At 38.0% G+C, this 26299-nt stretch overlaps 2 protein-coding genes across 3 annotated transcripts in view; both read left to right on the top strand.

The window, feature by feature from the left end:
• LOC140241351 (putative receptor-type tyrosine-protein phosphatase mosPTP-1) overlaps nucleotides 1-26299 on the top strand; it is a 212815-nt gene that overhangs the window by 13650 nt on the left and 172866 nt on the right. The window lies entirely within an intron of this gene.
• LOC140246246 (uncharacterized) lies at nucleotides 12166-19646 on the top strand. Of its 2 annotated transcripts, none has more exons than XM_072325702.1 (5): nucleotides 12166-12898; nucleotides 14663-17309; nucleotides 17767-17977; nucleotides 18267-18354; nucleotides 18814-19646. In XM_072325702.1, exons 2-5 carry the CDS (start codon nucleotides 14678-14680, stop codon nucleotides 19030-19032), a joined length of 3150 nt encoding a protein of 1049 aa, XP_072181803.1. In that variant the 5' UTR covers nucleotides 12166-12898; nucleotides 14663-14677; the 3' UTR covers nucleotides 19033-19646. The 2 variants fall into 2 exon arrangements, with proteins under 2 accessions (XP_072181803.1, XP_072181802.1); XM_072325701.1 differs by having other exon boundaries at nucleotides 12166-12903.

Below are 26299 nucleotides of genomic sequence, written 5' to 3'. Positions count from 1 at the left end.
GCCCTAAATGGTCAGCTTAATATCACAGGGCAAAGATATGGCCATTACATAATCAATATAATATGTGAATTTGTAATGAGAATACAACAGTCAAACTTGGCAGGAAGTGACTTGCCACTTTTGGAACTAAAGTGTCTGTGAAAAATTGTGGCTTAAATTGTACAGTGTCTTATGCAGTATGCCATTATCCCTTCAGCTGCCTCAGAGTATAGAAGTACTGATAGCTTGTCTGTGTTACTACAATACACGTCTGATGTACAATGTACACATAGAACTTTGTAAAGTGTGTATCAGCAAGTGTTGTGTGTCTTTGTGGGTATGTGTGTGTGTGTGTGTGTGTGTGTGTGTGTGCACACTAACCATGTTTGTCACAAAGAGGAACGGACCAATTAAGATATGACTAATTAATATCCTTGTCAGTGTGAATCTCGAGTCCATTCATTCACTCCCTACAACAACCCTGAGAATCTTCCCTCATAATATCATGCACATAGATGTCTTTCAGGAATGATCCTGCTCAAGTGATGACAACCTTGCAGTGACATACACACCATAGCCCTAAATGCCAGATGGAACAGATTCTAGTACTTAATCAAACATTCTTCTCCTGCAGAAGCATTCTTCAAAGCAGATGGAAATATTTCCTACCTCGAAGGAGAATTAGCCTGTATCACACACACAAAATATAATAGAGAAAATAGGAGTGAAAAGGAGAAGGTTGTCAGTATATTCACTTTTCTGACATCATGTTTCATTTATGCCCAAAACTTGCTTCCTGCCAATTACAATCTTGTCTTTATAATATACAATATACAAATCTCGCCCTTGTCTTTAAAGTGCAAATTGTTTGGGAGCATGATTTACTTTTTTTTTTTTTTTGCTAAAAAGGTTTCAAATATACATTTGCTGTCTTTATACACTGTTTGTAAAGTTAGTTTCAGAGAGCTTTCTTCAGTATAGTGTGAAAGACACCATTTATGTTTTCACAGAAATGAGGAATCACTACAATCTATAGAATGCAGTATTACAGATGAAGAATAGTCTGCAAACAGTGCTACAGTGATGTGACCGAGAGAGTTATTTTGAGATGTTTTATAGGATGCTGTAATTGATGACTTACTTAACAGTAAAAAAAATGGGTTGAAAAAAAAAGATAGTCCAAGGTCTTCCATGGATATTGCATTTAAGGGCAATAAATCTCCTACTGTCATGAAGTGAAATATTGTGCTACGATGTATGAGGTTGGCAGAATGTCATAAGACTTCCTAAGCATCTCAGAAGAATACTGCACTGCCTTTATTTCGCTATCAATTTAATAAACAAAGTTTGCAAGCAATTAAGTAACAACAGTGTTCCACATGATATATACTTATATATGATCATGACAAACAAATCAGAAATTATAGGGCTATAGTCACACACACTCATACCAAATTTTGATTTGTTGGCACACATAGTGTTGGTACAAATACAAATGTATTATGAGACTTTGTGCATCTATAATACCAGTATATATTAAAGTAGGAAAGTATATTTATTCAGTATCCTACTTTCCTATGAAGTAGATTTTCATAGCTAGTGCTAATGAGGATATTAGATTGAATGTGTAGAAATTGCTCAAGCAGAAATGGATAATGGACTACATCAATTAGTTATGTGGAATGATCAGAGTAATTAGTTTAATACTGCAAAGTGCCTTTCAGCAAGCATGACATAAACTGGCCAGCTCCACTGAATAGCTCATTAAGATGAGCTATTATGTAATGTCAGCATGAATCAGATGCATTACTCATTTATTTAAGTGTCACATCATGTGTATAGAACCCATTGATGAATAATATTCCATTTAAAAGGGTTTTCTTCCTTCCCAATAAAACCTAGTAAAAGGAGTGTGCGCTAATGCTGAAACTTTGTAATGTAGAGAATGGTCTATATCTTGCTTCAAATGCAATTTCACACCATAGTCAAGGTAGCTTTGAAAATTTTAATAAATAGGATAATTAGGTAAAGAGAATAGCAGGAGATTTGACCGTCATTGTGACTGTTATGGAATTCTGAATGTGTTCTGACAGTTCAAGTGAAATGATGTAAGCGTTCAGAGGGACATGAGTTTGGACGGCTAGGGAGTGATGCCTCGGGATGGACAGTAACAACATCAGTTGGCAGTACTGGTCTGCACACAAGTGGTTAATAGTTGTGTGAATATGAGTGTGCATGTACTTCATCTGAACATGTTCTTACCATCAAGTTGCCATTTACAATGCTAGCCCAAGACGTGTCTCGTCATATTTTGCCTGATGTTAAACAATGACAGCAGGCTGAATGCCTGATTGCAATCTGATCGAGTGAAAAACGTATCATTTAGATCTCTAATGCGACAGCCAGTCAGAATTCTGTTGTCCTTTTTATTTTCTCACCCTGAACATACTGTGCCAGTACAGCAGCTTACCGCAGCAGATGGGGGACATTAATGTATTGGTATGTCAGTGCGTGTTGTTGTCTTCCTCTTCTCCACTGTGGCATTTAAGGAGCGGGGTTCACACGCTGTCCCCAGGGCCCGGCTCCTACTCAGCCTTCTGCCTGTCCACTGCATACAAATGAGCTCCAGGAGCCAGGCAAAAAGAAGAAGAAAAACACATACACACACACACACATGCACGCACACACCGAAAAAACGAGCAGCGCAACGGGAATTAAGTTGCAGGGGAGAGCGAAACCGTCAAAACTCTTCCATTCCTTGTCTGCTTTGCTGCCAAAACAAGTCAGACAGACGTCACACTTTGACTTGCAGCCCAGGGATTGACTGGCAGCTGGGGAAAACAAAAAGATGGAGAAAAAGAAAACACAATTACACAAACAAGATGATGTACATTGAGCCTTAATGGTAGGAGGTCAAGTACATGTTGTCCCACATATTGATATCTGTGTCGGCAGCTTGTAGAAGACGTACAGTACATTGTAGCCTGTGAAGTAAATTTTTGGAGTTTGATATTCGTGTTATGCTTCCGTATGATGATCAATTTTCCCTTCATTAATAGTCATCCATGCGTGTCCAGGACGACTTTCAAAGAGTTTGTGGTTGGTATTTTGGTCACCTGAACTGTACCTGGGATTTAAAAAGATTATGACAAAGCAAACTGTACACTGTCTGGAGACTCAGTTATATTCCTGAGTGGCACCTCAATAGTTCACTCAAACTACTGCACATGTATGATTTGAGAATCACTAGTGCCAAAGGAATTTCTTTCGCAAAAAGTGATTTATTTTATGTTATTCATACATTGTACAGGCCTATGCAAGGAATGAAGAGCAAACATTTATTCAACATGTCTCCAAAGAAACTTAAGATTTATCATAGGAAAATGTGTGTGTGTGTGTGTGTGTGTGTGTTTTCATTATCCGTTGTGTTTTCACTACAGGCATGTTTCAATGTCTTGTACAAGTGTATCTAATACAGAGAAAGGAAAATGTCGCCTCTAGAGGATTTTGCTGTTCTTCTAAATAACATATAGTTACCCTACATTGACTGGGACGTAAGGAGGTTGTTGTTGCTTTAAATACTGTCATGCCACAATGTCTGCAGCACTTGATGGATGAACAGTCATTTATCATTGTTTATTGTTTACCAGTCTAGCTCAATGTAGTGTCCGCTTCTCTTCTCTCACTGGTAGGAGAACTCGCCTCTAACTAGCAGCTCTTTCATCTGTACTGGCTGGTGCTGGCCTGTGTCTCAAGTTACGTGTGCACCTGCCTTTGAAACATACTCTTCACTAGATTGTTTCCTGTTTTTGGGGTCCGATTTCAGGGCTATGCCACATCTTCCCGGCTTTGTCATGTTCGCACGCACAGCCAGTGTTAAAGGTACTAGTCTCCCGTAACTGATGGTCACACCTCAAGATTTGCCGCAATATTCCCCATTGGGTGATGACATTTAAAGGTGTCGGAATATATGGCATGGTTTACATTACATTGCTTTGTGGGTTATATCACATGTGTTATGTTTCCATCAAACCTCTTTTTATTTTCAAATCACCCTATCACAGATGAAGTAAAATTCTGGGAATCATAAGGATAAGTGCTCATGAGCATTATATAGAAATTGATCATAAAAGTAAAAAGTGTCATAGAGTACATTATAAGCTTCATATTTAATCAATGACTCCAGAAAGTTGTATTGTACAGTAATGTATATATTCAATCAAATTACCAAATATTGATAGTAATTTAATACTCTTTGACATTTGCAGACTGATAAACACTTTTATTAAAAAAAATTATAAATGTTGCTTTGTTTCTTTTCAACATTCCTGTATTTCGTGTCACTGTCAGCCCTATTGTTCCATGTCAACCCTTTCAGGGCTAGTGTCTTAACATGTCCTTGCTAGTGCATGTTGTGTTCCGGTGTTTGGTGTTGAGAGGGTCAATAAAAAAATGGACAATGCTATGTGTTGCTTTGCTGCAGTTCGTACTTTGTGCATGCATAGCGTGCTGTTACTTCAGAGGGGCATTTTGGTGCAGAAGCAGACCCTATACTGTATGTGAGATTTTATGTGTGGAGTCATAGAAAACCATGCCAGAGCACAGGATACGTACAACTGATAGGTTTGAGGGCACATCCGATATCTGGCAGCCGGCAGGAAATTGCTGCTGATCAGAGTATCAAATTTTAAGCTCAGGAGGATAATCTTGTGAATTGTGATTATCTGGTTTTTATTGTTTCCCACTGTCATTGTGAGAGGCCATGTTTTGTTTCCAGTCGTACAAGTGGTGGGCGTTGTTGGCCTGCTACTTTCTCATACAGAGGCACAGGATTCTCCAGTTAAATGATGTGTCTCTCTAGAAATGGCCATTTTCCCTGCCCGTGATGACACTGGGGAAAAAACACGCTACAAAGAACAGCATTTTTTCCGCTTTTGCTGTACTGTCAGGCCCACATATCTATGTGTCATACACCAAATGGTCCATGTCTGTAGTATGCTGAAATTATCCTTTTCTCTTTTTTTCCCCTTTTAAATCAGAACTATAGTTTTAACTGTTCAAAGTAAGCCTGCTGTTTCATCACACATCAGTGATAAGTGTAGGGTTGGTCTTGCTTTCTGTAATTGTGTCCTTTTTTGTGGTTTGTTCCCAGAAATATTGACATTGTCAGGGTCAAGGTCTAGTTCATAGTGTGTGGCTTTACCACTCCCGTGATTGATCGAAGACAAGTAAACTAATGATTAAAGAGTGACAACATGAGGAGGTATTCAAAAGGGGGGCGGGGCAGGGGAGAAGGGGAGGGGAGGAGGTGATTTGAATCTGGCTACACTTTCTGCATTACAAGGGACAATTAAGGCCTACAAGGTACATACAGGTTCCACCTCCCTGGTACATGTAATGTTGCAGCTTGAAAGGAGATCACTGTGCAAGAAGACAACTATCTGTGTAGGCCCATTTACCCGAACTGAAAAAGCACCATTCTAATCATGATTTAAATCACATTTTTGCAGTCTTGTTCACATGTACACAGGCAAAATGAATCTCAATCCAAATCGCACTGGTTCAGAAATAGAAAAATTATGAGCTACATGTTCATTGTGAATTCCAGTGGTTCTAGGGAGGCCAAACTTTACATGTGAGGGTCTACTAGTTTGACCTGACTTTAACTCAACTGTCCTGAAGTGTCCAACATGCACATTGCATTATGGGATATGAAAAATTGTGATAATATCTTACATGGACTGTTCATACACACTTTGCCCCACAAATGATTATGACTATTTCGAAAATTTCACACTTTTAGTGGTGCAAGGGTTGGGATTTGAATCTCACTATTTTAAGGAGTGATTATTATGTCCACACATTTTGTTTTGTTTTGTTTTAAATTGTGTAATGGCAAGTAATTGTGACTGTTGATGGTTTTGTGAATGGGCCCATCAATTTGTTGAGTAAGGCAAGGGTGGGCTCATGTACATGAGTATGAATAAGCACCTCAGGTAATGGGTTGAATCAGACTTCTGGCAAACACAAAACATGATTTCCTGTTTACTCTGAGCAAACAGATTTTAGTTTGCACACTCTATGCTTTATCACTTGCATAGTTAGATACCTGAGGTGGATGAGTGGCTGTGAACGCGTCTCTGATTTTTTGAAGTATACAGGTGACAGATACAATGTATATATAGGCTTTGTTACCATGAGATTCTCTGTTGCAGGCATGCACATCTTCAAATGTATCATGTAAATACTGCTCAATGTTGGAGTTGACTTTTATGGAGAGACATAAATGAAACAAAGGGAATAGGAAAGGTTTTATTAAAATCAGAAATAAGAAAGTTGTGGAACTTCAAATTTTTGTCTCTTCATAAAACTAGTTACAATCACCTAGTGTTTCATGCAGCAAGTATGTAATTATGTGCCAGTTAGAACAGAGTAATAATTTTGTGACTTGGTCAATTTCCCATTGACCTCTACACAACTCTACACAAGCATTTACTTACTAAGTTGAAAATTCACTAACAGATTTTCATGTTTTTGGTGGCTTATATACTTTTGTAGCAATCATTTTCAACTGCACCTATTTCATTGCTTCATTTTCAAGCAGTATCAGAGATACAAGTCCCATTTTGGGCCATACATCTCATTTTTCTTCCTGATTAAACTGAAAAAAAAAAATGTCCGAACTTTCCTGGCTTGATTCAATTTTCACTGCAATCTGTGAGTCGTACTTGTAAGGGTACTGTGCCACAGAATCTCGTCTGGAAGGGGGGGGGGGGGGTGAAGGGTGTGGTATTGTGTGGAGAGTATTCCTAAGATTCTGCCATCGGGACCAATCTCCTGGCATGCTCCATCTTTAAACTTGTACGTTGCACAAACTGAATGGCAAGCCTGAATATAGGGTTTTGATAGAATCAAGAAGGTAGAACTACAGTAGCTTTTTTTTTAGAACCATTATGGGTCAGTGACTGATTTTCGTTTCTCTGTGATTTTAGATATTTTTCATGCACCGGATCCTGCTTACCTCAAGTATTCATTTCCTTGTCTGCGGTTTTTGTATATACCTCCTTGCACAGTTGATTCTCTTTTTTTTTCTCTCTCTCTCTTTCATACTTTGATGAAAGTTTGCTAGTTACTGTGAGCATGGAAATTTCCATTTTGGACATAGCCATTCTTGATAACAAAATATGACCAGTTTGTCTTGCCATGCACTAAAATGGTTTGATTCTATCATTCCTTACCAGATTTATGTATTTTCTTATGCAGTAGATAGGTTTCATGTAACCAGAGCTGTCATAGGACTCTATTGAAATATGTTATGGTATAGGCTACTAATAGGAACATATCATTTTGCCACTATCACTTTTGTTCGTGAGACTGGTCTAGGTTTAAGATCAACCCCTTGCCTCCTCAAGTCCAAGCAAAGGCTTGGTCATCCAACACAGCTGCAGATCCCAGATCTGTCTGCACCTATCTTTGCAATATGTGGTAGGAAGGGTGCGTGCTGTGCCTGGGATTGCCGCTGTGGTGGAACCAGATGCTTCGTCATTTGAATTTTTATTTTGCAGTGTAAATGGAAACCCAGACATCTGTGCTAATACTCTGTGGCTCGCTGGCTGTGTCTGGCCAAGGGATTGGAAGTGGACGCTTGCTCACTCTCATCTGCTTTTCTCGTACGTTGCACGCTCAAACCGCAGAGAAAAAGATGGCACAGTATCATCTTTCTACCACGGCAAACGGTGTCAACAAAGATATCTTACCGAGCACATTGTGCTCAAGCAAAGGAATAAGATTCACAGTTGGGGGAGGGGATCATTAGGTGTGGTTGGGATGGGGTGCATGGGATAGGAGGCAGGAGAGATGCGGGTAGGGGATGGGGTCAAATGGTAGGTGAGAGTGGTGGGTTTGAGATTCTTGGAGAGAAAACGTACATGCTCTGTGAGTTTGTCTCAATAATCTCACTTTAAAGACCCTACAGATATTTTCTGCATGTAGATGATGATCTTAGCTTATTTTCCAGGTCTCTGCTTCATCTATATATCAAACTGCATTTTTAAGGGTCAAGTGCCATATAGACCTACAGGTAGGGCACTTTCATTAACCATCATAACATTTGATGGAATATCACATTTCTGCTGACTCTACTTCATCTCCTGCATTGATAGTCAAATGGCAATTTCCCCTTCCATTTTACTGTGCAGCGTAATGTTTGATAGAAGACTAGTTATTATGGTAAAACAGAGTTGCAAACTCTTGCTGCTGATGTGTGTGCTGAGAAGTACTATTACACTGACATGTTTGTGGGACTAGTATGATATAAGAAGTTTGTAGTAAATATGATACTTTGGTGATACATACACTTTTACAGTGTAGCATTCTTTGATGGGATGCTTTTCTAGTACACTTATATCTTTTTTAGTCTGTTACCTCTGTCAAGGAGGTTCTGTTATTGTCGGCATTGGTTTATTTGTTTCATAGTCAACCTGTTAGCAAAATAACTCAAAAAGTTGGGAGCGGATTTGGACGAACTTACAAGAAAAGTTGATAATGATGACCCAAGGAACAGATGATTACATTTTGGTAGTGATCCGGATAACCGTCTGGATCCAGGATACTTTTTGAACTTTTGTTGTTGTTGTTGAAGAATTATCAATGGCAAATAGGGCCAACAAACAAAGGAGTTCAAGTTGTAGCTGTAGTTGAGGAATGCATCTCTGAGTGCGCACTCGAGGCGCAGCATGCGAAGGTAGACTCTAAGACACAACAGAAAGGTTTCCTTATTATTGGGAAGTATGGGCAATTTTCAGCACAAGTGTATTGGTGAAAATGGGCTGCTTGGTGGGGAGGTCTACACTTTCAGGGTGCTTTTCTAGTTTTGTTTTGCTTTGTTAAAGTGAGCAGGAAAGGATGGTAACTTTAATGGAGTTGTCATTTGTTTTGTTCTGAGGACTTTCCAAATCTGTACTCAGAGTGGAAGTGATACTCCTGATGCATTTCATGTCAGCTATAAATCAGCCCACCTCATTTCCCTTTCACATTACACAGTGTTGCTAATTTTAGTTGTGTGAATAAAGACCACGATAGTGATCATCATTTCGAATACAGTCTGAATGTGGATGTGATCCTACTTTTTTTGTGATGTTATGCACCATGATTTTCTATATGTCTTAGAATTGTTATGTGGCATTAAAGTTTGGATAATGTGGCAAGTGGCTCCCTGCAACAAATGATTTCCAAAAAGATTTTGTTTTCTATATGCTCAAGACAAATCATTACTATGATGATAATGATACAATATAGAATAATACAGAATAGCATAGCAAGCATTATGATCACAAAAGCAGATTAAAACATATAGAAAGCTGTAGTGAAATATTGTAAGTATGTAGGTATGTTTTGTTTAAAGAAAAAAGATTTGGTGAATATAGAAAGACTCACTGTAATAACAGGACATTCATGTGACTATTGTTGTTTTGGCTGTAAACTTGTGTGCTGCCATGCTGCTGCTTTGCAATAATTCTACAAGGTATTTGTTGCAATGTATGTGGCTCATTATGTATAAATGTCAGTCATATATTTTCCCCCTTTTAGTCATGAAAATCTATTTCCCCCTCTCTCCCCCCTCTCTCAGCATGTCTATCTCACTCTTTTTCTGTGTACACCTGAGTTTTACACTGATTAAAAAATGTAGCAATTGCTCATTATTCCAAGTCTTGCTCTGGTATTGACATGACTCAATGAAAAACATCCAAATTTGTCTTTTATTTTACTTCATCAGTGGACACACCTCCCTTTGCTGTAACTCTTGTCAATATCATTTGTAACTTTTCTTCATAGGGTTCTGATCTGGCCTACAGCTGTGGTCATAAGACTGTTCAAGGGCAAACATGTCTTATGCATACATGCCAGATGTCTTACTTGTTTCAAAGTATATGCAGATGATGCCCTGTCATTTGTGTCTTTGTAAGTGTAATACCAGAGCTTGGACAATACGTGGCCTAGGTCTTGATGATGTCAGGCCCGTTGTCTCTCTCATGTAGGCAAAGCAGCGAAAAATTGCTCCTGGACACAGTGCAGGGATGCTTTGCTCATCTCCAAAATGAAGATTGATGAGGAGGAGCTAAGGAGGAAGAGCCGAGATGAAGGAAAGAGGGGTGGGGTGGGGTTGGTGAGATGGAGGGGGGGTGGGTAAAGGGAAGGGAAAGCAGGATGAAAAATTGGGAGAGGAGGGGAGGGGTGATGGCAAAATTAGGACTGCACTTAGCGCAAGACACAAATAATGCGCCTGATATTTGCTCGCAGCGACTTCCCTGTCATCTTGATTTGGAGTTTGCCAGTGGGCTGTTACCGTGACTACCACTAGAGTGATTCCTCTCGATGACTTACAAACATGGGGAGGATTAAGACATATTGAATTAGCCCCGAAAAAAAAAAAAAAAAAATCTGGACGGGCCATGCACAGATTGTGACGGATGATTGGGGAGTTGTGTTTTTTTTATTTTTTTGTCTTCAATCAGCTGTGCTCGCTTCGCAAACAACATGAGTCACAGCCGATGACGTACAATACAGCAAGTTAGGCACATGCTATTATTGATTACCAATTGGATTATGAGGGTATCATCAAAGCATTAGTCTGTGACCTCCATTTGTAATTTTGTTTGATTTTTGGTTTATTTTACTATTTTGATGGAAGGAAGTTTGACCTTATATTTCTGTCAAAATTTAGTCATTAATGCTGATAATTTTTCTCTGTGTCAGTGTAAGATATAATAAGTTGTATACAGTCACTGGCCAAAGTCTGTTCTCATGATGATTCAAATCAAATTTGTGCCTGTCTGAGTGTTGGTATGTTATATGGGATACAAAATAAGGAATATGTTCCAAGGAAATACATTTTCATAATACAATATGAAATAGTGTGTTGCATACGATATCTAGATTGATTCCAAGTCTATTGAAAATATGGCAGAAATCTATACACATCATACTGCCCAGTATTTTCACATTCAGAAATTGATTTACTGTATACCATACATACTATGTAATTTAACTTACATAATACTCTCAATCTCTTTTGGATAACCAGCAAACTGTATATGACGACTTCTAGTGTACATGGTTATTAGGAGAGACATAGGTTTGCGTGAACAAAAAAAAAAATCTACATGATTGCAACGTAAAATGTAAGCATATTTGACAAAAATAAATCATATGAAGAGCAAAAATACTAACACTTATTAATTTTTATCACTTTGAAATAATTGAAGTGTATGATGATTTTAACTTAATCTTCAGAAATATTTCTCGTTTCATAGCATGTTTAGTATCATTAAAAAGATTTGAATTTCTCTAATTGATGATTACTTAAAAAATGAAAGTGGCATTTTTCTGTTGTTGTTGTTGTTTTTTTTTTGCAGTCAAATTCTTCATTATGCAGTTGCTCTTGAGATGAATTTTAGCCACACAAGGTGGCATGTAATACATACATGTGTGTGCTGTTCAGTATGATTTACACACACAAACTATATGGCAAGATTTTGCTTACCTACAAAATCTGCATGTGGCATGATACTGCTCTGCAAATCCTTGTTGCTAAGGGCAACCAATCCATTTCTTTTACGCCCAATTTTCTTCACAATCCTAGCTTGACGTTGAAGAAAAGGTCTTGAAATCTACCATGGAGAATTTGGTTAGCATGAGTCATACATTTTTGTTTTCTTTTTTTTTTTTAGTTGCCATTTGGTGCATACCTTCATTTGACATGTAGATGACATTTAAAAAGACATATTAAAAACAATGCATTCAAGTTGCTGCATTTTACATTAAAGAAAATAAAGAAAAAATTGAAATGTAGAAATTCTTCTTCCATAGTTTAAGGTTTAAGAGGATCTAGTTAATATTTAGTAGCTTTTTCAGAATGTTGGCCTGTTTGACACTTCATTGTATACTATTTGCAAAATGACATTCTGTTTATGAAAACACATAGAGTAACTGCGTCAGTAAGCGGCCGTGCAGCCGTTCGCGGCAGTTACAACATACACGGTAATATACAGCTAAACACAGCATTGCACTGTTACATGGCTATTTCCATAAAATAGGAACCCATTGGCTGTGTTTGGTGTCCCTGCATTTATATCAATGTTTTATTCACTACAATGCTACTAATTTGAGTTTCCTTAGGTAGTATGTGTGCACTGTGTTTCATAATGTCCGTATACAAGTTTTGGGGCACGGAAAAAATTATAATTGGCTTGCCACGAGCAAGAAGTATGGTTGTTGCATTAGGTTTTTCCTAATGTCGGCGTGACATTTTTTACATTAAATTTTAATACATTGTTTGTGTATTTAAAAGTCCTTTTTTTTAATTTATTTTTATTGGAAGTAATGTCTATCAACAATTGTTTAAAATGCTATGCAACTTTTCCACAAATCGGGTGCTAATTTGCTTTCCAAAATATTGGACTTTTAGCCTCACGACGTAAGCGTTGGTGTCCCCGTCCTCACGTATGATAGGTATTGCTTTGGTGAAATATTACTAAGCAAAAACATGTTTTTTGCCGGCAAATATTTCATTTTTTAGCATTAATGAACGAAAATGTAATTTTCATCACATTTTTTTTGTATAATAAGTACAATACATCGTAATTTCTTGAGTTTCTTGGATGACGCGTTCATATTGTGTCCCTTCGATATCCTAACGTCGGTCACGAGTTTATTACTCCGCCAAGCACACTCCCAATAAATTCATGAACGAAATGTACCCTACGTCATATCTCAGGCCCGATCTACGTCATATATCAGGCTCGATGAAAGTAGATCTTTTCAGCGCGCTACAAACCACGATGTGTACTCTGTGTCCCTCCCTAACGTCGGTGGCACTTTCACTGCAAATTACGCCGGAATCATCATCGAGCTCTCAAAAGTAATGTAAGCACGATTTTCTGTAGATTTTAAACATTATGATTATGAATTTTTATTGTTTCGATTATTACGAAAAGCGTAAAATATCGGGACAGTTTTGTGCTCGGTGGTGAAACCTTCACACATGCAATGTTGCTGTTAATGGGAAACCATATTCACCGTGTCCCCGCTAACGAAGTACGAGTATTGACGATGAAAACACTCCGTCTTTCATTGTAGCGGCATAATTTTGCAAGCAACACCTGTCGCAATTACTACTTGCAAATACCGTATCGTTTCATATCCAATATTATGCTTAGATTGCCGTAATCAACATGGTAATACTAGTCATTTGTGGAGCACTGTACACCCAACGTTAGCATGACGACGGGGACGCCTTGAAGTGCAGTGTCCCTTATGCGTCGTGCCGCGTTAGTCCCACATGTGTTAAATGGTGTATTGTGTATGTGAGTTCGTATTTTCAAGTCTTAACTTGCGATATTGGCGGTAATTTTCTGCACTTGAAAATGATAAATCTGACCATCAAAGTGTCATAGGAGATTCAGAAATAATATTTGTGTTTTTAAGTGGATTTAAAGAGGGATACTTGGTCAAAAAGTGGCAAATTTAGCAGCTGGAAACATAGCTATGTGACCCATTCAGTCACAGAATAATCCTCTGAACTCTGGGGTTGGAAGATGGCAGGCGTGGTGTCCAGTTCCCTGGCTGGGGTAGTGGTTTTATGAAGAACTTTGTTACTAAATATTTCCCAAGTAGTGTACTCTATCTAATAAATTCTGATTAGGTAGGCCTAACCATTTCAAAGATTTTGAATAAGATAAGTGTAATATTCTAAGCAAGTTTGGGTGAAAGTGAAATGGAGAATAGACACTAAAACTTTAGTTTATGCTGGTCTACATTTTCCTTTTTTTTTTTTTGTTTTGAAGTACCGGGTTTGGGAATCAATTATGCATTCCTAAGAGGATAATATATTTGAGACTACCATGAAGTTTTAAATGTCCAGAAATTAACTCTTGGTTGCATAGGCAGTGATCCGGTGTGGTGTTACCTTACCCACCCCCATAGGCGGCGGAAGTGGGGGGGGTTGCGTCCCCCCCAAATTTTTTTGGGTGATAAAAATTTTTTTGGGTGATAAAAATTTTTTTATTGAAACCCCCAACAGACAACAATCGGGGGCAATTTTTTTTTCCTGGATCCCCCTCTTAATTTTGGTTCATAACCTTTTTTTTTTGCTTGTCAAATTTTTTTCCGCCGCGTCCCCCCCTAAATTTTTTTGCTTCCGCCGCCAATGCCCACCCCCTCATGGGAGGGGGTTATCCCCCTTGATTTTTTGAGCTTAATTTTCCAGAATTTGCCAGCACTTTTGATAAATTTTACAGACACTGAAAATGTACTGAACACTTTTCTTTATAAACACTTGAACATTTTTGTCTGGAAACATATATAGCTGAAATTATGTTATGATACCAAAAGTTTAGGGTTATTTCTAGAACACTTCATTAACACTTAAACAAATTTAATATGAAATCATAACCACTACCAATCCCTTTATACTTCATTTTTATTTAACTATTCACTTACCGTATTTACAGGGATGAGATTTCTCCGCGGATTTTGAGTCTGGGATTTTTTTTTTTTTTTTTTTCCGCTCCCTCAGACAAGTGTTTCCTCTTTTTTGAAATTTCTGTTTCACACCTGATATTTTTTAAAATTATGCTTTAAACCATATTACGATTTATGAAGTCAATTCTTTTTCATTTAACAGGGTTCACTATTGAAGATGGCTCGCCAATTCAAAGAGAGAGGGGTGGCCTGCAGAGGCGAAGCAAAAAGGTCACCACGCAAAGGCAAAAGGTCACCGTGCAAAAGCAAAGTGAAAGAAACTAAAAAAAAAATCAAACTGCCCTTTGCTCTCCGCATTCGATGCCAAAATCGAGAGGATAGTGGTCAATCAAGTGGGGCCAGTCAGACAAAGAGAAAAAGTAGAAGTGCCAGTACAAGTTGGAGACATAAACTGAAGCAAAATGACCCCCAAAAATACCAAAAAGTGCAACAAAGTGGAAAGTTGTACAGCCAGATGTACCGCCTAAACATGGCATTGGCCGAAAAGACTTTAAGAAAAAGAAACCTCAAATCAGAGGAAAGAGAAGAAGCTGAAGAGTGGCTAGAGAAAAAGAAGAAGTACAATGAGAAAAGTAGAATCCGCCAGCGAAGATTTGCTGAGAAAAAGAAAAAAGAAAGGGAAGAGAACAAGAACAAGCCACACATTCCTGTGACGAGGAAACAAGCTGATAAAAAAAAAGAGTATGAAAGAAACAAAAAACGGAAGCAGCGTGAAGCATACTCAGTCGAAAGACATGAAGCAGTTAAAGCGAGGAGAAGAGAATTATACGCACAGAAGCGGCAATGTGAAAAAGATGTCATCTTACAGGAAAGAGAAAAGAAATTAAAAGCTGACGAGGAGCACCTTAGGGCAATGGAAGCGGAGATAAGAGAGAGAGAAAGGCAACTCCAACTGCATGAAAGAGATGGAGACATAGAGGCAAGAAAACGCCAAATGAAAGAATTTAAAGATGCTGAAGGGAACGATGTACGATCAAACCCAGCTAGACGACAGAGCTTGAAAAGGGCATTACATGCTTTACCCAGCAAGACATCACACTTTGTTGGTACTGTTGTTGACATTCTTAACAAAGCTTCTCCTACAAAACAAGCAGCCTTTACAGGAGCAGGTGTAAAACTTACCAAAACAGCGAGGAGACAGCCTAATCTTGAAGAGGTAGTCACTAAAGGACTGTCATCAAGGCTCAAAGAAGAAAAGAAAAGTCGGAAAATTCTAGCATCGACGCTTCACCTCATGAAAAAATACCGTCTGCAAAGACAGGCCTGTAAGCGGTTTGGTGTAAACAAGAAATTGATAAACAAGAAATTGTCAAAGCAAGGAAGGCCAAAGGTCAACTTGGAAACCGTAAAGCAGGTTCATGAGTTTTATGAAGTTAACTCGTCAGAAATGCCAGACAAGCGACTTGTAAGCAAAAAAACCAGAAAGCCTAGACGCATTATTGATACCTCCATTGCCATTTTACATGAACAATACAACAAGACCTATCCAGATCAACAAGTGTGCTCTTCCAGTTTCTATGCACTCAGACCTAAACATGTAAGCACCAAGAGACAGGCAAAATATCATGGCTGTCTTTGCGAATACTGCGAAAATCTGCAACTAAAATTGGAGGTACTAGCCAACGTGAAATTGAGAACAGTGTATGACGTTGCTAATGCAACTCTCTGTCCAAAGCCAAGTGCATCAGCATTTCATAGGCCAACCTGTTTGGAAAGAAAGTGTGGCAACTGTGGTATCCACAAACTGGACGATATATTTCATGACAAAGAGCCACATGAGGAAGTTGAATGGAAAGTTTGGAAAATGGTCAACCATACCTGTCACACCAAATCAAACAAGACAAAAGAAGTGAAGAAGCGTTCGCTTGTCACCGAGAAGGGCACTGTAGCTGATCTCATAAAGCAGCTTAAGGATGAAGCCAATGACATTGCTGTACATCTGTTCAATAAAGACTGGCAGCAACAGCAGTTCTCAAAACTGAAGACAAACCTACCAGAAGGAGCAGTGCTGAGCATTGTAGATTTCTCAGAAAATTACAAATGCGGTTTCCAGAGAGAAGTGCAAACTGCATACTATGCCCAAAATTCAGCTACTTTGCACCCAATGGTGAACTACTACAGGTGCGAGACTTGCCGTGAAGTTGTGCAAGAATCTTGCATTGTAATCAGTGATGACCTTCGGCATGATTATCATTTAGTGCATGCCATGCAAGCAAAAGTCTGTAAACACCTAGCAGAAAAGAGAGGGCTGAATATCAAAGTTATGTACAGATACTCCGATGGTTGTGCTAGCCAGTACAAATCGAAAGGACCTTTCTCAGATGTGAGTTACTTCACAGAAGATTTTGGCTTCCCAGTCATCCACAACTACTTCGGCAGCAGACATGGTAAAGGCCCGAGCGATGGAGAGGGTGCGGTCGTGAAATCTCAAGCGTCAACAGCAGTTCTAACTCGCAAGGTAGTAATCAGTGATGCAAAAGCGCTGTATGAGTTTTCCAAGAAGCATCTAGACAAGCAAAGCGAAGGCGGCCAATGTTGCAAGAAATTTCTGCGCACATCATTCTTTGTTTCACATGCAGAGGTTAATAGAGACAGGGAAAACAGATCTACAAAGTTGGTGAAAGGTTCAAGAAAGCTACACTGTGTTAAGACCGTGGAGAGTGGAGTAATTTCAACTCGAAATTTAACTTGTGTGTGTGACACCTGTCTACTTGGCCATGGAAACTGCAGAAACAATACCTATGTCGAGAACTGGAAGAAGGTGGACCTGAGAGCTGCAAATAAGCAAGGTAGGGGTCAGGGCCAGTATTCTGAAACTTTAAAAAAATATATACATCTACATCACTAAAAATGTTATTAGCAGATGAGATTGTCATGTTTTCCTAGGTTGCATAATGAATCCCAGTATACAGTATCTACAATTGTTTTATCTATATGTCACATTTTTTTTGTAAGTTTCAGCATATGGGCCTAGAATGTTTCATGAAGATATTTGCATGATGATTACTTAAATCACCCTGACCATGGTCTCATTTGAGGCTAGAAATTACTGCAGTTTGATTCAGATTTGACTCTTGCAGAGATTAAATCATGTCAATCCCATCTATACATTTAGGGAACAGATTCTCAAAGAGATCCTGTCACCTGAAAATTCCATTTGGGAGTTTAAAGAACACCTACAGCTATCTCATATTTTATAAGCAACATGTCATTCACTACAAACCCATGTAATGTCATCCCTCACAGGTATGAGACTGAGAGCAAATACCACTGCAGCCCCAGCTGACCCAACCAGTGACGTTCTCACAGCTGTTGTCCCAGATGATGTCACAGAAACACTAGAACCCCCCACAGCTGTTGTCTTACATGGTGCCGGTACGCCTGCCACAGCACATAGAGATGATCCCCCTGATACTATGAACATGACAGAACCACAGAGCTCTGATGATAGTGAGAGGTAAAACATCTATCATGTTGGGAAATATTTGGCCTGAAGGCGTATGAAAGTATCTATGTTTATCACAACAGGTAAAAACAAGAAATGGATATTTGTTGAATGTGCTGTACAATAATATTCATCTTGAAATTTAAAGCTCTTCATCAACACTAACATTTATTGATCTGGATATTTCAGAAATGTCCCATTTAAAATATTTATTTCATGTCTTCTATCATGAGATCTAAGTAAATTCATTTGCAATATTAATCTTGGGATATTTTCTTTTTTTTTTCTTTATGCATTACAGGTACAAAGTTAATACCTATGTTGCAGTGCGTTTTGAAGTATGTGGCAAGAAGACGGATAGTACCAAAGGATTGGTTTACATGGCATTGGTAAGTTTGCTGGCTTGGTTTGTGGGTATTCTCTTACTCTTCTCTGATTGTAATTTTAAACATTCGGTATTTCAAGAAAAACAAGTCAGAGCATTGAGGAAAGTAAACTGATACTTGCTGTACCAAGCTGTACACATATGCATTGTACTTGTGTTTCACATCATGTGGATAAACTATGTACCTTTGCAGTAGATTTACCAGTTATCTGAGACATCACCAAGTGGTACAGTGGAACCTCATTATAAAGAGGTCGGATATAACAAATCCCTCTTATAACAAGGTAATTTTGTTGGTCCCAGCTCTTCTTTGTTTTTTGCTTTTTACCCTGATGTAATGAGAAACCTATATAACAAGGTAATTTTCATGGTCCAAGGACCTCGTTGCAAAGAGGTTCCTCTGTATTGCATTTCTTACCTGTATAATTTACATTGTACTTGATTTTGTGCTTGATTTTTACAGATAACTGCTGTTAGAGGTGATGTCGTACAAGTCAAATTCCTGAAACGTACAACCGACGGTTTATACAGCTTCTCGCCGGAGCCAGAGGCTGCTCATCCGAAGTCAGACATAGTGGGAAAGCTGCCAGTACCAGTTATGCATCCTGTTGGCAGAAAATTTTTGTATGAATTTGATCAAACAGTGCTGTCAACCTTATCAGGAAAATATGGACTGGAGTAAATTGGACAAGTGGTGCACTGTACTATACTGAGAAGAACAAATTCTTCCAACATTTTATTTCTTGCATTTGCAGGCTGCTAGACCATCTGCCATAACACGCTCATATCGAGCAAGCATACACTGCACAGAATTTTTATTTCCAGGAGCAGTGACTGTTGATACTTTTTGCTTACATACTGGACTGTAGGTAGAATGGTTGCAACCTCAGCAATAAACGTGTAGGCCTCAGGTTTCAATTGGTGTGGCGTCAGAGTTTGTCATCTCATTCATTTTGCAAAAGCAACAGCAATAGGGACCTGAAAATGACATGTTAAGGCCGGGCCACACTAAGCGGTTTCATGCGACGCAATGCAACTGGACGTTTCCATGCCATTGTTTCAGTGTGACATGGCAGTTTTCCCTCGTTGCAATGCAGTTTTGTCGCGTTGGACCTCGGTGCAGACGATAGAACATGTTCTCTCGCAGTTGTCTGCCGTTGCGTCAGACAGGCAAACCGTCCAGCTGCGTTGGGTCACGTCGCGGCAGCTCAGTGTGGCCTGGCCATTACAAGGTCCCCCTCCCCTTGCTTTTACAAGTTATGTTAACAAGGTTCCACTGCATAAGTGTCTCATAATTGTGAATCAAAGGTACTGGGTAAGAGTTTAGGAGGGTAGAATCACTCTTACCCAGTACCTTTAAATTGTGGCAAGAACAGTTGCCCCACGACCAGCACTTTGCCTTGAACTAATAATAAACTTGTTTAAATGTGTAATTTGCCATATTTTGAAGTTACTTCCAGGGTTGGTTCAATTACATTTTTAGTTACTTCCAATTATTTTTGGATTTTCCTGAATTAAATATTTTCCCTTTCATTTGCACACAATTACAGTAATTGCAATCGAATTTGAAAAAGTAATTAATCACACGAAAAATGAAATTGAACCCAACCCTGACTGTTTCTCTTTGAGAAGTGTTACAAGTTCAATTTTCTTATCAGAAAGAATCTACCTCATTTCTAAAGTGCCCTACTAATGTTGTGGAGATAGGCATCGTGCTCGTTTCGATCCCTTCCTTGATTAGTATGAGGCAGTTTACATCCAGGATCTTCCGTGAAAGTTCACTAAATGGTCTGTAAACATTCACAGAACAGCATGCGTGCTGTCGTCAGGTGGGAAATGTAAACCTTCAGCCTCAACACAACTTGTAAAACAACTTGTTAGTGAGAAACTATAAGGAATAACAACTTTTTCGTAAGAAGCTATAAATTAGAATTCAAACAAAATCATACTGAAAATGTATGTAAATTCAATTGAACAAATGTGGAAACAGCACATGCATAGTTTGTGTTGAATTCTATGGAGTACTGCAGGCTGAGCAAAATAAAACATTATGTGATGCTTGGAGGCCTCCTTTCGTCTTTGGTAGACACTTCATAGGTTCCTGGTAAGAATGAGTAATGTGGAACATTTGGTGTTAAGGCAATTTTTATGTAGTTTGTACATTGTTGGTAAATTTAAGAGTTCATTAAAGGGAGTGCATGGGGAGCTGGAAGTGAGAGTATGCCCATGTCGTAGCTGCCATCTTGTGCACCTGGCGAGTTTAGTCTCCTTTTTGCCCCAACCCCATGGAATGACCCAGATCTTAGATTTTTGAGATTTTTAAGAATTTGAATTTAAGAATTTGACAATTTTGAGAATTTGAAGATTTAAATATTTGGTGTCCTCCCAGAAGTTTGGAACCTCATTGTAGGTGACTTTGAGAGTGTTTCTATTGTTGAAAGTGTATCTCAATGAGTAGAATGTAAGTTTAAACTAAACATGATACTTATCACTCACTTGTAATCACCATTTTGGGCTTGTGGTCACTATGTAATTGTGGCAAGAACAGTTGCCCCACGACCAGCACTTTGCCTTGAACTAATAATAAATTTGTTTAAATGTATAATTTGCCATATTTTGAAGTTACTTCCAGGGTTGGTTCAATTACATTTTTAGTTACTTCCAATTATTTTTGGATTTTCCTGAATTAAATATTTTCCCTTTCATTTGCACACAATTACAGTAATTGCAATCGAATTTGAAAAAGTAATTAATCACACGAAAAATGAAATTGAACCCAACCCTGACTGTTTCTCTTTGAGAAGTGTTACAAGTTCAATTTTCTTATCAGAAAGAATCTACCTCATTTCTAAAGTGCCCTACTAATGTTGTGGAGATAGGCATCGTGCTCGTTTCGATCCCTTCCTTGATTAGTATGAGGCAGTTTACATCCAGGATCTTCCGTGAAAGTTCACTAAATGGTCTGTAAACATTCACAGAACAGCATGCGTGCTGTCGTCAGGTGGGAAATGTAAACCTTCAGCCTCAACACAACTTGTAAAACAACTTGTTAGTGAGAAACTATAAGGAATAACAACTTTTTCGTAAGAAGCTATAAATTAGAATTCAAACAAAATCATACTGAAAAGGTACGTAAATTCAATTGAACAAATGTGGAAACAGCACATGCATAGTTTGTGTTGAATTCTATGGAGTACTGCAGGCTGAGCAAAATAAAACAATATGTGATGCTTGGAGGCCTCCTTTCGTCTTTGGTAGACACTTCATAGGTTCCTGGTAAGAATGAGTAATGTGGAACATTTGGTGTTAAGGCAATTTTAATGTAGTTTGTACATTGTTGGTAAATTTAAGAGTTCATTAAAGGGAGTGCATGGGGAGCTGGAAGTGAGAGTATGCCCATGTCGTAGCTGCCATCTTGTGCACCTGGCGAGTTTAGTCTCCTTTTTGCCCCAACCCCATGGAATGACCCAGATCTTAGATTTTTGAGATTTTTAAGAATTTGAATTTAAGAATTTGACAATTTTGAGAATTTGAAGATTTAAATATTTGGTGTCCTCCCAGAAGTTTGGAACCTCATTGTATGTGACTTTGAGAGTGTTTCTATTGTTGAAAGTGTATCTCAATGAGTAGAATGTAAGTTTAAACTAAACATGATACTTATCACTCACTTGTAATCACCATTTTGGGCTTGTGGTCACTATGTAAGGGGGACACCATTTTTGGTGTCCCCCTTACGCGTGAAATTAGAATTACATCTTCGGGCAATAAAAATCAGGAATTTTATCTGACTTTGAGTAAGGAAGAGTGTTTCTATTGTTGAAAGTGTATCTCAATGAGTAGAGTGTAAGTTTAAACTAAACATGAATGATACTTATTACTCACTTGTAATCACCATTTCGAGCTTGTGGTCACTATGTAAGGGGGACACCATTTTTTGGTGTCCCCCTTACGCGTGAAATTAGAATGACATTTTCGGGCAATAAACATTTGTTGTGTATTTTTGCATGCAATTGTTTAAGAAGAAGATTCAGTGCTTCATATATTGTGTTTGAGATTAAATTATTCTTAAGAGTGGCAAGAATTGTTATGTCCACAGAGTTTCTTCTACCATATGTCTCAAAATTTCAAATTTTACAGTATAATGGGTAAGCTGTTGAGATTTTTTATTTTTTTTGTATTGAAATGATCCAAACAAAAAGTTGTTCAATGTGAAATGGCATCAAAAACAGACATGAAAACAGAAAAAAAAATTAGAAATGTATACCTCTTGAAACCAGTCTGACACATAAACACCTTGGGTTTGGTGTCCCCCTTACACGTGAAATCTGTTAGGAGCGTGCATGTTTTGGACCAGCCCCACTTTGATGAATTGTACAAAATGGTGAGAATTTTGTTATTTTCCAAAAATTAAGCTATATAGGAAATAAAAAATAATACTTTGATGAATTAATAAATGAATCTAGAATTTGACCCCTATGTCACACATTGAGGTCCTATTTTATGGAAATAGCCACATGCACACTACACATATACTAACACACTAGCAATCAACAAAAACCAACCGATAAAATGGGCACGATCTCTGACGAAAGTGAAATTTTCTCACCTAAATGACAACATATCGCATCCAAAATGAAATTTTCGATACTTCTTAACATAACAGTTAAGAAACAATGGTCCAAGAAACTGGATTTTTTTTCGTTTTCTCGATGTTCATGGATTTTGAAAACATATCCTCACGTAAAATAGAATTTTCGCGAGCCGATGTGGGCCGCCATTTTTTTCAGAAAGTGGATGTTACCATCGAAAAAAATGAGAAAAACACGAGAAAGACATCAACAGCACCGCCAGAAGTGCGATCTTGTTTGCGGCCAATGCATGTGCGCACGCTATTTTCACGTGCTTTCGCAATGGGAATTGGCGCTTACGCAATGTTCGCGATACATGTGAAGGCGTTCAGCTAAAGATCGCGGAGCACGCGCGTATTGCATAGGGATTGTACATCGTGCCGCAAGCAGAAATACTACGTCGCAAATCGCCCTTATCGGCGAAAATTGTGCCGGGTTTTGCCATGGTAAATCATGAAAACTGCGTTAGTCGATGGTAAATTTCGTTCATGAAAACAATTGCGTTAATGAATAATCTTATCTATGATATATGAAATGGTTGAAAATAATTTGCCTGATTTGTTTACAAGTTGGAAAAACTCTTAACAATGCTTAAACTGCCGCAAACGGGATATTTTACTCTAGTGCACTGTTTTTGAAATGATGTCTCAAAGCTTTCTCTTTGTGAAATGTAACAGAGTAATTGTAACATCACAAAGCAAGCTGTGAAATGTAACAATTTCTAACAAAGCAATTGTGATATCACAAAGCAATTCTGACATTGTTTTTATACGGACACTGTAGGAACCCTTCACAACATCGCATCCACCTCGGATCTTCTCGCCTTACATTTTCCCCTTCTTTCGTTTAAATTTCTGATCCCAAATATACAACAAATATATGTACTCTGCCTGATTTTGAGTTTCTTGCTAAAACTATGGACCATGGTGCCTCCCAAAGTACTATTAAAGGACAAGTTCACCTTCATTAACACAAGGATTGAGAGAATGTAGCAATATTAGTAGAAAACATCATTGAAAATTTGAGGAAAAACGGACAATCCGTTCAAAAGTTAAGGATTGAGAGAATGTAGCAATATTAGTAGAACACATCATTGAAAGTTTGAGGAAAATCGGACAATCCTTCAAAAGTAATGAATTTTTGAAGTTTTTGTGCAGTCACCGCTGGATGAGAAGACTACTGCAGTGTATGATGTCACATGCGTACAACAATGTAAGGAAAATATAAAGAGAATTTCACAAAATTTCATCTTTTGAAAAAAGTAAACATTCCCTTGATTCGTTACTGACATATGTTATGGGTAATATTATTCCCATTGCCTTTAGAAAGAGGCAAGTCAAGTGCTCTTCTATTATGCGAAAAAAGTGAAAATATGTTGAATTTTCTTTACATTTTCTTTATACTGTTGTACTCATATGACATCACGAGCCTTAGTAGTCTCCTCATCCAGCGGTTCCAACACAAAAGTTTTAAAAATTCATAACTTTTGCATCGATTGTCCAATTTTCCTCAAACTTTCACTGATGTGTTCTACTAATATTGCTGCTTTCTCTCAATCCTTATGTTAATGACGGTGAACTTGTCCTTTAAGTTTGGGGCTGTGCCCATCAGTGAATACTACTATTTTGGAGTCACCTTTTCCCATACTCTTATTCAGACATTCACAATGCAAAGTATATTTGTTATTATAATTATGAGAATATGAATTGATATATATTTGAACATTTATCTAATTATTGCACTTTATATTGACATAATTTGTGTTTATCAAATTATATATAGTACATGTTTACATTTACTAAAGCTAAAACAAACAAGAATCATGAATATTGGGGTTTTTGCGTGTGAAAATGATGTGAAAGCTCTGATTTCACATATCACACTCAGCAAGTGAATTTCAAGATGTTAAGCAGTTGAAGACCGATTGAGTTCATTCCACTTGACCTACACTGGCTGTGGAGTCTGGAGCTCCACCTAGAGATTTTGCGCAGAGGAAATGACAGATGTGAGACAAATCCATCTCCCTCCCATTCCAGCTGCTGCGTCAATTTCCCCATAAATATCAAATGGCTGCAGCACAGGCCACATCTCGACTGGCTCTTATATATTATATACGTATATAATCCACAATATGTGATATGTATACCTGATGTATGTATATATAAGTTGTATGTGTGTGAGAGAGAGATTGCTTGGTAAAATGAATGGAGTAAAATCTGATGAATGAAATAATAAAGTTTCATTGTAATCAGGCATGATATCAGAAATTTGCAGAATATCATATTTTCACTTTTTTTCACAGAATACATGCTTAAGCATACAAATATTAATTTTTGATATATTTATAAGCACATTGATGTGGGCTTGCCATATATTATCCAAATTAAGCATAGAAAAAAAGGAGTATAGTAGTGGAAATAGTATGGCTAGAGATGCATTTCCATTAGCTCTGATTTGGCCATAGAGCTTCATATTCTTTTGATTTGGAAAATAATATAAAAAAGTTTTCTCTGTTATATGTAGTTTGGATAAGTACCTTTGATGAATCCTACAAACTTTTATTAAAGAAATGATTATTCAGTCTTTTGCAAGCACAACTTCCTTTTAAATGCCCCCTCTTTCGCATGGCAATGATGTGGCATGCAGTAGAAATGATCTGCACCAATTTAAAATGTCTCAAAAGTTGACATGGCAGCTCTACTTCTGTTGGGGTCACATATATCATATATGCATCTTATTAGAGGGAGACACTGATAGATGTTCACATTTAGTTTCTAAGATCAGAAAGGTGTAAATATGACAAAGGCCCACTCTAGTCTAGGAATATCCTCCATTTTTTATAGATTATCAAGCTGACCTTGGGCCATAGAAGGAGCATTACACAGTACAATTCTGTCAAGTTCTTGAAATTCATTTGAAGGTCTTGCTCCCATTTTCGTAAGTGCCTGTCAAAATAATGCCACTTCTGAAGCCGTCCTCTTTATGGAAATTCACTTTTTTAAATGCGTGTCCCTCTTAAGACTGACAATTTATTTCTACTGTTCAAGTTCCTACAATATCTGTCAATCAAATTGAAGATGACTAGGCAGGAGTGATTTTTAGCAGTCAAGTTCCCTCGTGATTATTCATTATTGAAGGAAGAAGGAAGGAAATCTCTTTTTTGAGAGGCAATTCAGTGTTTGACAGAGGAAAAACATAAAAGATTTGCCCGAAATTTGAGTCTGTAGGAACCTGTTGACCATATGGGCCATGAAACTTGAACTAGGGAAAAGTTCCCTGGGAGAGAATTTCTCAGGGTACCCACATTATGTTGAGAGCTAG

This window comes from Diadema setosum, chromosome 2 (genome assembly GCF_964275005.1).
Source record: "Diadema setosum chromosome 2, eeDiaSeto1, whole genome shotgun sequence".
In the NCBI taxonomy this organism is placed as follows: Eukaryota; Metazoa; Echinodermata; class Echinoidea; order Diadematoida; family Diadematidae; genus Diadema; species Diadema setosum.
The sequence above is the reverse complement of the archived record's forward strand: the minus strand, read 5'-3'. Positions and strand labels throughout refer to the sequence as shown.